Source organism: Mobula birostris, chromosome 1, assembly GCF_030028105.1.
Source record: "Mobula birostris isolate sMobBir1 chromosome 1, sMobBir1.hap1, whole genome shotgun sequence".
Lineage (NCBI taxonomy): Eukaryota > Metazoa > Chordata > Chondrichthyes > Myliobatiformes > Myliobatidae > Mobula > Mobula birostris.
In genome coordinates this window covers 7,626,799-7,638,888 of record NC_092370.1, presented here as the reverse complement: position 1 = coordinate 7,638,888, position 12,090 = coordinate 7,626,799, and the positions used below count along the sequence as shown (strand labels likewise).

Below are 12,090 nucleotides of genomic sequence, written 5' to 3'. Positions count from 1 at the left end.
CCTTTCACATAATTCTCCCCTCCACCACCCATCCATCTTCCTCCTCACCTGACCTTACCTGCCTCCTCCCCCACCTCCCCCGATCTTGTTCTGGCTTCTTCCCTCTTCCTTTCCAGTCCCAATGAAGGGTCTGGGGGCCTGAAATGCTGACTATTCATTTCCCTCCATTGATGCTGCCTTGCCTGCTGAGCTCCTCCCGGATTTTGTGTCCCGTTTGAGGGCACTGCAACTCGGGACTGTGGTGTCAAAACCCAGCTCCACGTACTGAGAGTCTGAGGGTCTGACTGTCCGGCAGGTCTCCACGTGGCAATGGGAAACGTGAGCTTCTTCAGCTTCTATGAACTGAGCAGAGAGTTCAGGTCGCCTTGCACACGCCAGGAGAGTGTACGCTCACTCTGGGGCAGGAATAAAATCTCTCTCTCCCTCTTTAGTGAGAGAGGGGCTGGTTGAGATGTCGAGGTGTTGGGATGGACAGTAGTTTTTGGCGGTCTATAGATCACGGTCTTTGAAAGCTTGCTATTTCTTGGGGGTGGTGGTGGGGAGGGGAGTATTGATGCTTGTGTATGGGAGGGGAGGGAGGCTGTTGGGGTTCTCTACATTTTTATGTCATTCATCGGGTTTTTTTCTCTCTGTTTCATGGATGCCTGAGAAGAGTAAGGATTTCAGGTTGTATACTGTGTACATTTTCTGATATTAAATTGAGCCATTGAATGAAATTTTGACACAAACAGCAGAGATGTTGGTTGTAGTGGGTCTCTCTGTGCATATATACAATGCACAACAATATACAATACACAACAGCGATATATACAATATTGCTATACATGTATACAATACACAACAGCAGAGATGTTGGTTGCAGTGGGTCCCTCTGTGTATATATACAATGCTGGGGCAACTCAGTAGGTCAGCCAGCATCTATGGAGCCCGGATGAAGGGTCTCAGCCCAAAACGTCGACTGTTTACTCGTCCTCACAGATGCTGTCTGACCTGTTTAGTTCCTCCAGCACATCATGTTGTCCCCGACACTAGAGAGATGGGGGGGATGGAATTTGTTATATACAGTACTGTGTACTTGATACTGTGCAAAAGTCTTAGGTATAGATATATAGATATAGCTATGCAGTAATTTTACGCATTGCACTGCACTGCTGCCGCAGGAGAAAACAGAAGCGAGTGATGATAAACCTGATTCTGATATGGCTATATTTCATTAGGAGTTTGAAGAGATTTGGTTTGTCACCTAATACCCTCAAAAATGCCCATAGACGTACTGTGGAGAGAATTCTGACAAGCTGCATTGCCAACTGGTATGGTGGGAGTTGGGGGTGGGGGGGAATGCTAATGCACAGAACCGAAAGAAGCTACAGAAAGTTGTAAGATTAGTCAGCTCCATCATGTGTACTAGCTGCCATAGTATCCAAGACATCTTCAGGGAGAGGTGTCTCAGAAAGGCAGCATCCATTATTAAGGACCCCCATCACCCAGGACATGGCCTCTTCTTATTGTTACCATCAGGTAGGAGATACAGAAGCCTGAAGGAACACATTCAGCGATTCAGAAACAGCTCCTTCTCCTCTGCCATATGTTTCCTAAATGGACATTGAGCTCATGAACACTACCTCACTTTTTAAAAAAATACATATTACTTCTGTTTTAGCATTATTTTTAATCTATTCAGCATACATATATATATACACACTGCAAGTGAATTATTTATTTATATTTTTCTTTCTATGTTTTTTCCAATGTTTTATTTATTAATATTATATAAATTGCATGAATACAAATACAAAATTCATAAGGATACAAGTAAGTAATACAAATTACATTACATTTAAATCACAGTAATAGGATCACAGTATCCCATATTCTAAATCAATCATGTAGAAAACAAGATTCAGTTATGAAATGAAATAAAATAAAATAAAATAATTATATTTTATTTAAGAAAGATCTACCCCCACTACCAAAATGAGCTGGTTGGTAAAAAAAAGAGAAGAAAAAGAGATACCTTATCATATAATATTATAATAATAATGGCTCAGATCCATACTTTAATAACAGTTCAAAGATTATGAAAATAACTCAGAAAGGGCCCCCATAACATTAGAAAATCATGTTTAGAATCAGAAATCGAACAACGAATCTTCTCTAGATCAAGGCACAACATAACATCAGATAGCCGTTGAACATGAGTGGGCGGGGCGGCCTCCTTCCATTTGAGCAAGATCACCCTCCTGGCCATAAGAGACCCGCAAATTAGATGGCTTCAGTATTGTAGCACTATCCTCAATAATACCAAACATGGCAGTCAAAGAATTGGGCTTAAAACTAACATTGAAAAGTACAGAAGAAGTTTGAAATACATCTTTCCAAAATTTTTCAAGGCTCGGACATGTCCAAAACTTATGAATTAGTGTGGCCACTCCATTAGTACATCTATCACAGTAAGGGGAAATATCTTCGTAGAAGCGAGAGAGCTTGTCTTCAGACATCTGAACTCTATGTACCACTTCAAATTGTAATAAAGAATGACGAGCACATAATAATGAAGAATTAATGAGCGTATGTTTTTCATTATAATTTATATTATTTTTATGTATTGCTCTGTACTGCTGTGGCAAAACAACAAATTTCATGACCTACGATAATAAACCTGATTCTGATGGTGAAAAGTTGCCTCTGATTTATCTTCACATGGAGGCTGCCTGACAGTGGAGTGTTCCCAGCATTTTCCGGTTTTGTTTTAAATTTTCAGCATTTGCCAACAATCTTTTCCCTCTGTCCTTAGTTTCAAAGTTTAAATCTGTACCCTTACTAACCAGCTTTCCTCCGTTTACCCTCTTCAAGCCCACTAACTCGACCAGCAACTTTTCAACCTGTTTACTAATCTGGGAACATGGAACTGAAAGGACGCTGACAAAGTTGGCAAAGCCATTGGATTGTCTCATTTTTGCTGTTTTTAGACTCTGAGGTTAAATGAAACGTCTGAACGGACAGAAATAGCTTTTAGCTGACTGAAATTTCTCAGCGATGAAGTGCGGCTTTTTTTGTTACTAATAATTAATTTCACTAATTTTTGTGAAGCTATGACTGATTTTATGGAGTGACATCTGTTCCTTTGGGCTTTATAGTTTTACTTATAGAACTGACAGTGTTGTTCCTTCAGATAAGATCAAGGATCAACTTTATTCACAAAATACTGTACATTTACATGCCTTGACAATTTGCTGTGATGAGTTGGTCAGAGCGAGACACATGTCACTATATCAGAATCAGAATCTGGTTTAATACCATGAAAGCCTGTAGTTCAGGGTCCTGTAATTGACGAGTCTGGAGTTCAAGGCCTAGAGTTCAGAGACCTGTCTTTGGTGAGTCCAGAGTTCGAGACCTGGAGTCCAGGGACCTGGACACTAGACATTAGAATACTATAGCACAGTACAGGCCCTTCGGCCCTCGATGTTGTGCCGACCCATATATTCCTTAAAAAAAAGTACTAAACCCACACTACCCCGTAACCCTCTATTTTTCTTTCATCCATGCGCCTGTCCAAGAGGCTCTTAAATAGCCCTAATGTTTTAGCCTCCACCAGCATCCCTGGCAAGTCATTCCAGGCACCCATGACCTTCTGTGCAAATAACTTACCCGTGATGTTTCCCCTAAACTTCCCTCCCTTAACTTTGTGCATATGCCCTCTGGTGTTTGCTATTCGTGCCCTGGGAAACAGGTACTGGCTATCCACCCTATCTATGCCTCTCATAAACTTGTAGGCTTCTATCAAGTTCCTTCTCATCCTTCTACACTCCAAGGAGAAAAGTCCCAGCTCTGCTAACCTTGCCTCATAAGACTTGTTTTCCAATCCAGGCAACATCCTGGTAAATCTCCTCTGCACCCTTTCCATAGCTTCCACATCCTTCCTATAATGAGGTGACCAGAACTGAACACAATACTCCAAGTGTGGTCTCACCAGAGATTTGTAGAGTTGCAACATGACCTCTCTACTCTTGAAATCAATCCCCCTATTAATGAAGCCTAGCATCCCATAGGCCTTCTTAACTATCCTATCAACCTGTGCAGCAACCTTGAGAGATGTATGGATTTGAACCCCAAGGTCCCTCTGTTCATCCACACTCTTAAGTAACCAACCATTAACCCTGTACTCAGCCTTCTGGTTTGTCCTTCCAAAATGCATCACCTCACACTTATCCAGATTGAACTCCATCTGCCACTTTTCTGTCCAACTCTGCATCCTGTCTATATCCTCTTGTAACCTTCGACAACCTTTAATGACTAACTAACCTACAAACCGGTACGTCTTCAGACGGTGGGAGGAAACCAGGGCACTCGGAGGAACCCCAGGCATTCACAGGGAGAACGTACAGACCCCTTACACAGGACATTCGCATTGAACTCTGAACTCCGACCTCTCGGGCTGTAATAGCGTCGTGGCAACTGCTACGGCACCGTGGTGTTCTAACACCTCACTGGAGATGGTTGGAAGCTCCTTCTATTTGGTGGGAAATTCTCCTAAAGTTAACAGGAGTTGGTAGTCAGATAAGCATAACTATGTGGAAAACAAGCAATCGGTATATTCAAGTCCCTCGAGGGTGAAGCCTTCCCCGCCTCTAAGCACATCTACAGAAAGTGTTGTCACAGGAAAGCAGCATCCATCATTAGGCCATGCTCTTTTCTCGTTGCTGCCATCAGGAAGGAGGTACAGGGGCCACGGGATTCACAGCACCAGGTTCAGGAGCAGTTACTACCCCTCAGCCATTGGGCTCATGAACCCATCTATCTATTTATTAACTTATTATAGTCTCTCCTTCTTGCGCTTGCACAGTCTGTTGTCTTGTGCATTCTGGTTGAACACCCAAGTTGGGCGGTCTTTCGTTGATTCCGTTGTAGTTATTATTCTACAGACTTATTGAGTATTCTCACAAGGCGGGAGGAGAAGATGGCAACGTGCTGCGCGTTCGCAGCTGTCCGGTGAAAAATGATGTCGTATCTGTTAAATAGGGGCCGTGGACAATTCTGATTTGATGGAGAATGGACGTGAAAGCACAGAGGAACATCTGGAGAAATTTCTGAAACGCCCATCCGCAACTGTCGTTACTGTGTGGTCGGGAATCTTCCGGAGGGTAGGCCTCAAAATCCCTGGCCTTGCCTGCTTTTGGCGACCGAGAAAGAGATCGAATCGCTCGGACAGAGATGCCACTCAGTACTCGATAGCGGAGAGCTGATCAGAGCTCGAAGTTTTCGGATGAGTCGGACTGTGGTCGGCATGGCGGGGAGAGTTTTTCTTCCCTCTCCCGACTGCGTGAGATGTGGGACATTTGAGAAACTTTGAACTTTACTGTGCTCACAGACTTCCTTCATCAAGTTATGATATTGTGCACTGTTGTAACTATAGGTATAATTATGTAGTTTTGTCAGTTTTTTCAGTCTTGGTTTGTCCTGTGTTTTGTGATATCACACCGGGGGAAATAGTGTATCATTTCTTAATGCATGCATTACTAAATGACAATAAAAGGGGACTGTGTGTCTTCATAATCTAAATGAATCTTGTATATGGAGACATAAATGTACTTTGATGATAACTTACTTTGAACTCTGCTTAACAATGAGAGAAACAACAATCCTTTTTCTTTATATTGCAGAGGAAAGATCCAACGATCATATTGACCTGACTGGGTTGATCGGAGTCCCTCTACCTCCATCAGTTGCTTTCGTCACCGGGTATGATGGCTTTCCGGCATACATGTTTGGGTCAGAAGCAAACATTGGTCGACTGACAAAGACCATGATACCTCAGTACTTCTACCGAGACTTTTCCATCCTCGTGACCATTAAGCCGGCTAGTGACAACGGTGGGGTGCTGTTTGCAATCACTAATTCCTACCAGAATATCATTTACCTGGGAGTTAGGCTCACCGCAGTCCTGGACAGCAGCCAGCAGATAGTGCTGTACTACACTGAATCAGGCTCACAGACCTCCCAGGAGGTTGCCTCATTTCAGGTCTCATCGATGACGGACAGGTGGGCTCGGTTTGCGCTGTCCATTGAGGGGGACCTTGTCACGTTGTACCTGGACTGTGACGAGCACGAGCAGCGTCGCTTCGTAAGGTCACCTCAGTCGTTATATTTCGAGTCAAGTTCAGGAATTTTCATTGGGAATGCCGGAGCGACAGGACTGACCAAGTTTATAGTAAGTGACATACACAATTTCGAGTTATAAGCTGATATTGGTGAATTGGTTTATTATAATGCCTTAAGATATAGGAGGAGAATTAGGCCATTTGGCCTATTGAGTCTTGATGGCTGATCCAAATTTCCTCTCAGCACCCATCTCCTGCCTTCTCACCATAACCTTTCACACCCTGACTAATCAAGAACCTATCAATCTCCACCTTAAACACACCTAGCGACCAAGCCTTCACAACTGCCTGAGGCAACGAAGTCCACAGATTCACCACCCTCTGGTTAAGAAATTCCTCCTCATCTCTGTTCGAAATACAAGTCCCTTTATTCTGAGGTTTTTCCCTCTGGTCCCCACCAAAGCAAACATCCCTTTGTGCCTCAGTTTTTTTGTATATTCTCTCCATTTACAAAATAGTCAACTCTTGCATTTGTCCTACCAAACTGCATGACAGTACACTTCCTGACACTGTATTCCATCTGCTATTTCATTGCCCGTTCTCCAAATCCTTCTGCAGCCTCTCTACTTCCTCAAATGACCTACGGCTGCACCTATCTTCATACTGTCTGCAAACTTTGCAACAAAGCCATCAATTCTATCATCCAAATCACTGACATATAATGTAAAAAGGATTGGTCCCTCTGGAAGACCACTAGTCACCAGCAGCCACCCAGAGAAGGTTCCCTTCATTCCCACTCTTTGCGTCCTGCCGACCAGCCACTGCTTTATCCATGTTAGAATCTATCTGTATATCCTTGATAGTGTCTCAGAGATGTACAGCACAGTTTTGCTCACCTATTGTAAGGCTTTCTTGTACGCTGCAGTAGTTTCCGTACCAGTGAGGCAGCTTCTCGGGACGCTCTCTACGGCACCTGTAGAATGCCATCAACGTAGACATCCAGCTCCCTTCGGCCTCCGTGGAAAGCAGAGGCAGGGCTGAGCTTTCCAGACTCTGCAGGATGTGTTCTGGGACCACAGAGTATCCGATAAGCAGATTTCACAAGAAAAATATAAACTAAGCACAATTTTCCAAGGAAAAATTGCAATTAGAACAAAAAATGTCAATTTTAGCGCAAAGCAATCCTTGAAACATTACAGCACTCTATTATTTCAGAGAAAGGAGACGGTGTGGGAGGGGTGTATGATTTCAGAGGAAGGAGACGGTGTGGGAGGGGTGTATGATTTCAGAGGAGGGAGACGGTGTGGGAGGGGTGTTTGATTTTAGTGGAAGGAGATCGTATGAGCGGTTGGGTTACAGCTTTAAATCTTCCCTCTTAGACCTTAGTCTCAGAATGATAGTTTGAGTCTGAGGCCTCCGTTGGTCTGAGTTCACGATGAGTACTGTGTCCTGGCTGTTTAGATATGCAAGGCTGGGCAGTACGATATGGAGAGCAAGCTGTTGCCCATGTACTAAGCTCCCCATCTCCATGTGTCTGATGAACCCAAAGGAACGGCAGAGACCGATACAGTTCGGTACCAGCAGCATCGCAGGAGTTGCCAGTCAATGTAGAACTCAACACAGGACTGTCTTAGGGACTCCAGATTTGGACTTTTCCCTCCGAGTTTTCTCCCATAGTCTTCCTTATGAAAAGGCACAGCCACAAGGCAGCCGAAATTTGAGATCAGAGTTTCCCTTCTCCTAGATGAGCTGCCAACCATGGCTGACGAGCCCCATCTGCCTGAAGCAATTGGCCTTAAGTTGCCAGTAACCCACCTTTGCATCTTCTCCTGTCAGTGGAAATGGTTCCACCAGGCTTAGTAGCTAAGCCACACGTGAAGGTCAGGGGCTAGCCTTGGTTGTCAGAGGCTATTTGAGATGCAAGCCATTGGGAGCATTTAATAGTTAGTGGGAGCTTGAACCCTTTACCCCCTGTCTGTAACAACCTTCAGGAACCAGAATGATAGGGCACTGCAGTATATGAACAGGCTCTTCGCCCCATTCTGTCGGGAGCATCCCAAATCTCCCCCGCTCCTGTGCTGCAGAACATTCTCCAAATGGACCAAGGTTCTTGGCACTTCCGCTAGTGTCCTCAGCTTTGAGTTGCTATTAATCCTTGTCTGAGAATGGGGCATCATGGTAGTGTGGCGGTCAGCATAACGCTTTACAATGCCAGTGACCCGGGTTCAATTCCCACCACTGTCTGCAGAGAGTTTGTACGTTCTCATGTAACCCCGTGGGTTTCCTCCGGGTATTTGAGTTCGACCCGGTGAGCCCTGGAGGTGCTATACTGGCTCCAGAGGCGTTGCCACACTGAAGAGCACAAGACGTTGGAGCAGAGTCAGGCCACTGAGGTCACTCCACCATTCCATTATGGCTGATTTATTATCCCTCTCACCCCTCTTCTCCTGACCGCTCCCCACAACTTTTGACATCCTTACTAATCAAGATCTTATCAATCTCTGCTTTAAAGATATTCCATGACTTAACTCCACAGCCATCTGTGGCAACGAATTCCACAAATTCACCACCCTCTGGCTAAAGAAGTATCTCCATTTTAAAGCGTTGTCCTTTACTAAAGGAAACACCCTCTCCACCTCCACTCTCTCTAGGCCTTCTCAATGCTCATTAAGCATCTCTATCAAGTCACCTTTCACCCTTCTTTGTTCCTGAGAGAAAAGCCCTTGTTCGTTCAAACTACCTCATAAAACATGCTGTCTAATCCAGGCAGCATCCTGGTAAATCTCCTCTGCACCCTCTCTAAAGCTTCCACATCCTCCCAGCGATGAGATGACCAGAACTGAACACAATATTCCAAGTTTTATAGAGCTGTAACATTACCTCATAGCCCTTAAACTCAATGCCCTGACTAAAGACCGACACACCAAACGCCTTTATATTGGGAAGTTGATGTCCCTTTACTTCAAAGTTTAAAGTTTAAAGTAAATTTTTTATCAATGTGCACATATGTCACCATATACGAGATTCATTTTCTTGCAGGCATACACAGGAAGTCCAAGAAACACAGTAGAATCAATGAAAGCCTGCCTCCTAGAGGACAGATATGCTTATGTTAGGCATTCCCTCATAAAGCGTTGCAAAACACGGCAAATGTACAACATCCACACAGAATCTTGGTAGCGGTAAAACACTGTTTTCCCCTACCAGTACAGACGTTGACCTTAAAATGGCCTTTATCTGCTAACCAGGGCTCTGTCCTACTGTTTACAGAAAGTTAGTAAGCAATCTTATGCCAGATTTTAAATGAGCTGAGCCCACAGGATTGGCAGTCACTTTCGTGCTCCTTGCCCTGGCAGGCAGCCGGCCCTGGCACGCAGTTTGCTGGGATCGTACTAGTGGGTCCATTCTCAAGAAGTCCTTCCCGATCTTTTTTCTTTCCAGCTTAGCTAATGTTTCAAGAATGCAGAATCGTAGAAAAGTGATGACACAGAAGAAAGCCGCTTGGCCTATCTTCTCTGTGCTGGTCAAAGAGAGGAGCTCAACAATTCCTGCCTTTAGTACCCGGTCCAAAGTCCCACAGGAATCTGCCCTTCAGGAACACGCTGCATCAGCTTTGAAATGTGATGGAGTTCAATATGCCTCTATCAGCCTTTGGACAGTGAGAACTGAACTCTTCCCATCCTTCAGTTCAAAAACCGATCCTGCTCTCCCCTCTAATCCCATAATTATTTTAAAAAAGCAGTTTTGACCACACTGTTAAAGGAAATAGCTCCTTTCTAACTTATCTATCCACCCAGTCCTGAAGAAGGGTCTCGACCCGAAACTCGACTGTCTATTCATTTCCATAGAAGCTGCTGAGTTCCTCCAGCATTTTGTGTGTGTTGCTCTGGATTTCCAGCGTCTGCAGAATCTCTCGTGTTTATGCATTTCAGTTTAGTCTTCCCTCAGCCCCCTATATTCAAAAGAGATCAACCCTAACCTATCCGATCTTTCCCCTGTCATAATTTTCCCCAGTCCTGGCAACAATGCTTGTAAATCTCCTTTGCAGGTGTTCCCACCCTGGTGTTCACGGACCCCTCGGTTAATGGTATGGGTCCGAGGCATAAAAAAAGGTTGGGAATCACTACCCTAATGCTGTCTACAGCTGTCCTGTAATGCAGAGGCCAGAACTGTCTGCAGTACTCAAGCTGTAGCCTAACTGCAGAAGTCTCCTGTTCCACCCTAATTCCCTTGCTTTTATGCTTCGTGCATTATATTCCTTCTTTCTTCATTCCCCACCAGAAAAAAAAAACAAGTCTACCCAGACAAATCAATTTTAACTTTTTCAGTCCTCATTAGTCAGGGGATTTGTTTCAAGAGCTGTGAGGTAGCATTGCAGCTCTATAAAACATAAAACTCTGGCCACACCTCACGTGGAGCAATGTGTTCGGTTCTGGTTGCCTCATTATAGGAAGGATGCGGAAGCTTCAGAGAGGGTGCAGAGGACGTTTGCCAGGATGCTGCCTGGATTAGAGAGCATATCTTGTGGGGATGGGTTGAATGAGCTAGGGCTTTTCTCTTTGGAGCGAAGGAGGATGAGAGGCGAGCTGATAGAGCTGTGCAAGATGATAAGAGGCATAGATCGGGTGGATAATCAGAACTTTTTTTTCCAAGGCAGAAACACAAGGGAGCAGAATTTTAAGGTGATTGGAGGAAAGTACAGGGTACACACAGAGTGGTGGGTGCATGGAATGCCCTGCCAGGGGTAATGATAGAGGCAGATACATTTGGGCCATTAAGAAACTCTTGGATAGACAAATGGATGACAGGTAACTGGAATACTATGTAAGAGGGAAGGGTTAGATTGATCTTAGGGTAGGCTAAAAGGTCGGCACAACATTGTGGGCCAAAGGGCCTGTACTATGCCGTAGTGTTCTACGCTCTACTATATGTTCTATTTGTACACTTCCACCATGACTGCTCCCAAATCCTCTCTGCCCTCCGTCAACACTTCTCTTCCCAATTTCCATCATTCTAAACATTCCTGTCCAGTCTGAAATGTCCAGTTCCCTCTAAGCAGAAGAGATTTTGCAGATGCTGGAAACCTTGTTCAACCTGATGGAGGAGCTCAGTAGGTCAAGGCAATAAGTTGATTCTCCTCCATAGATGCTGCCTTGACCTGTTGAGTTTCTCAAGCATTTTGTGCACTTTGCCCTGGAATTCCAGTATCTCATGCAGACTCTTGTCTATCCCATTCAGCCTCACTGTGCGACCGTCTGATCTCACCACTCCTTTTCGGCCTGATTGCTGAAGTACTTACTTTTTATTTATTGAGATGCAGCACAGAATAAGCCCTTCCAGCCCTCCGAGTTGCGCCACCCAGCAATCCCCCGATTTAACACGAGCCTAATCGCGGGATACTTTACAATGACCAATTAACCTACCAGCCAGTACGTCTTTGGACTGTGGGAGGAAACTGGAGCACCCGGAGGAAACCTGCACAGTCACGGGGAGAAGGTACAAACTCCTCACAGACAACTGTGGGAATTGAACCCCTGTCACCCGTACTGTAAAGCTTTGTGCTGACCACTGCGCTACTGAGCCACCCCCGCTTTCATAACATTCACCAGCCAGTTAAATAGATAAAAATCATTTAACTCTGAGGTATCGAAGGCTACAGTCCCTAATGCAGGCAAATAGTAATTTGTGTAAACGGGCAAAGAGGTTGTCATAGGTGGGGTAGGCTAGGGAGACAGTTCCTACACTATACAGCTTCATGAGTCTACAGCTCTACACAGTTTCCAGTCATTGGCCACCGGAGGGTCCCTGTGGAAACTCTGGACCACCACCTTCTAACCTCATTCTGAGACAGGGACCCTCTCTCTGTTCAGATGGGTGTGAATGATCAAATGCCACCTGTTATAGGGTGGTAGTTTGGGGATAAGGCGCCTCCCCCCCCCCCCCAACTCTCCACTTAGTACTCTCGATCAGGGTCACGTGAAGCCATGGGAGC

At 44.8% G+C, this 12,090-nt stretch overlaps 1 protein-coding gene across 2 annotated transcripts in view; it reads left to right on the top strand.

The window, feature by feature from the left end:
* Window positions 1-12,090, top strand: part of LOC140194776 (collagen alpha-1(XV) chain-like) — a 333,668-nt gene that overhangs the window by 121,454 nt on the left and 200,124 nt on the right. For both annotated transcript variants that reach the window (XM_072252059.1, XM_072252067.1), the window contains exon 3: window positions 5,661-6,208. In XM_072252059.1, the coding sequence (XP_072108160.1) occupies window positions 5,661-6,208 (548 nt within the window). The remainder of the gene's footprint in view (window positions 1-5,660; window positions 6,209-12,090) is intronic.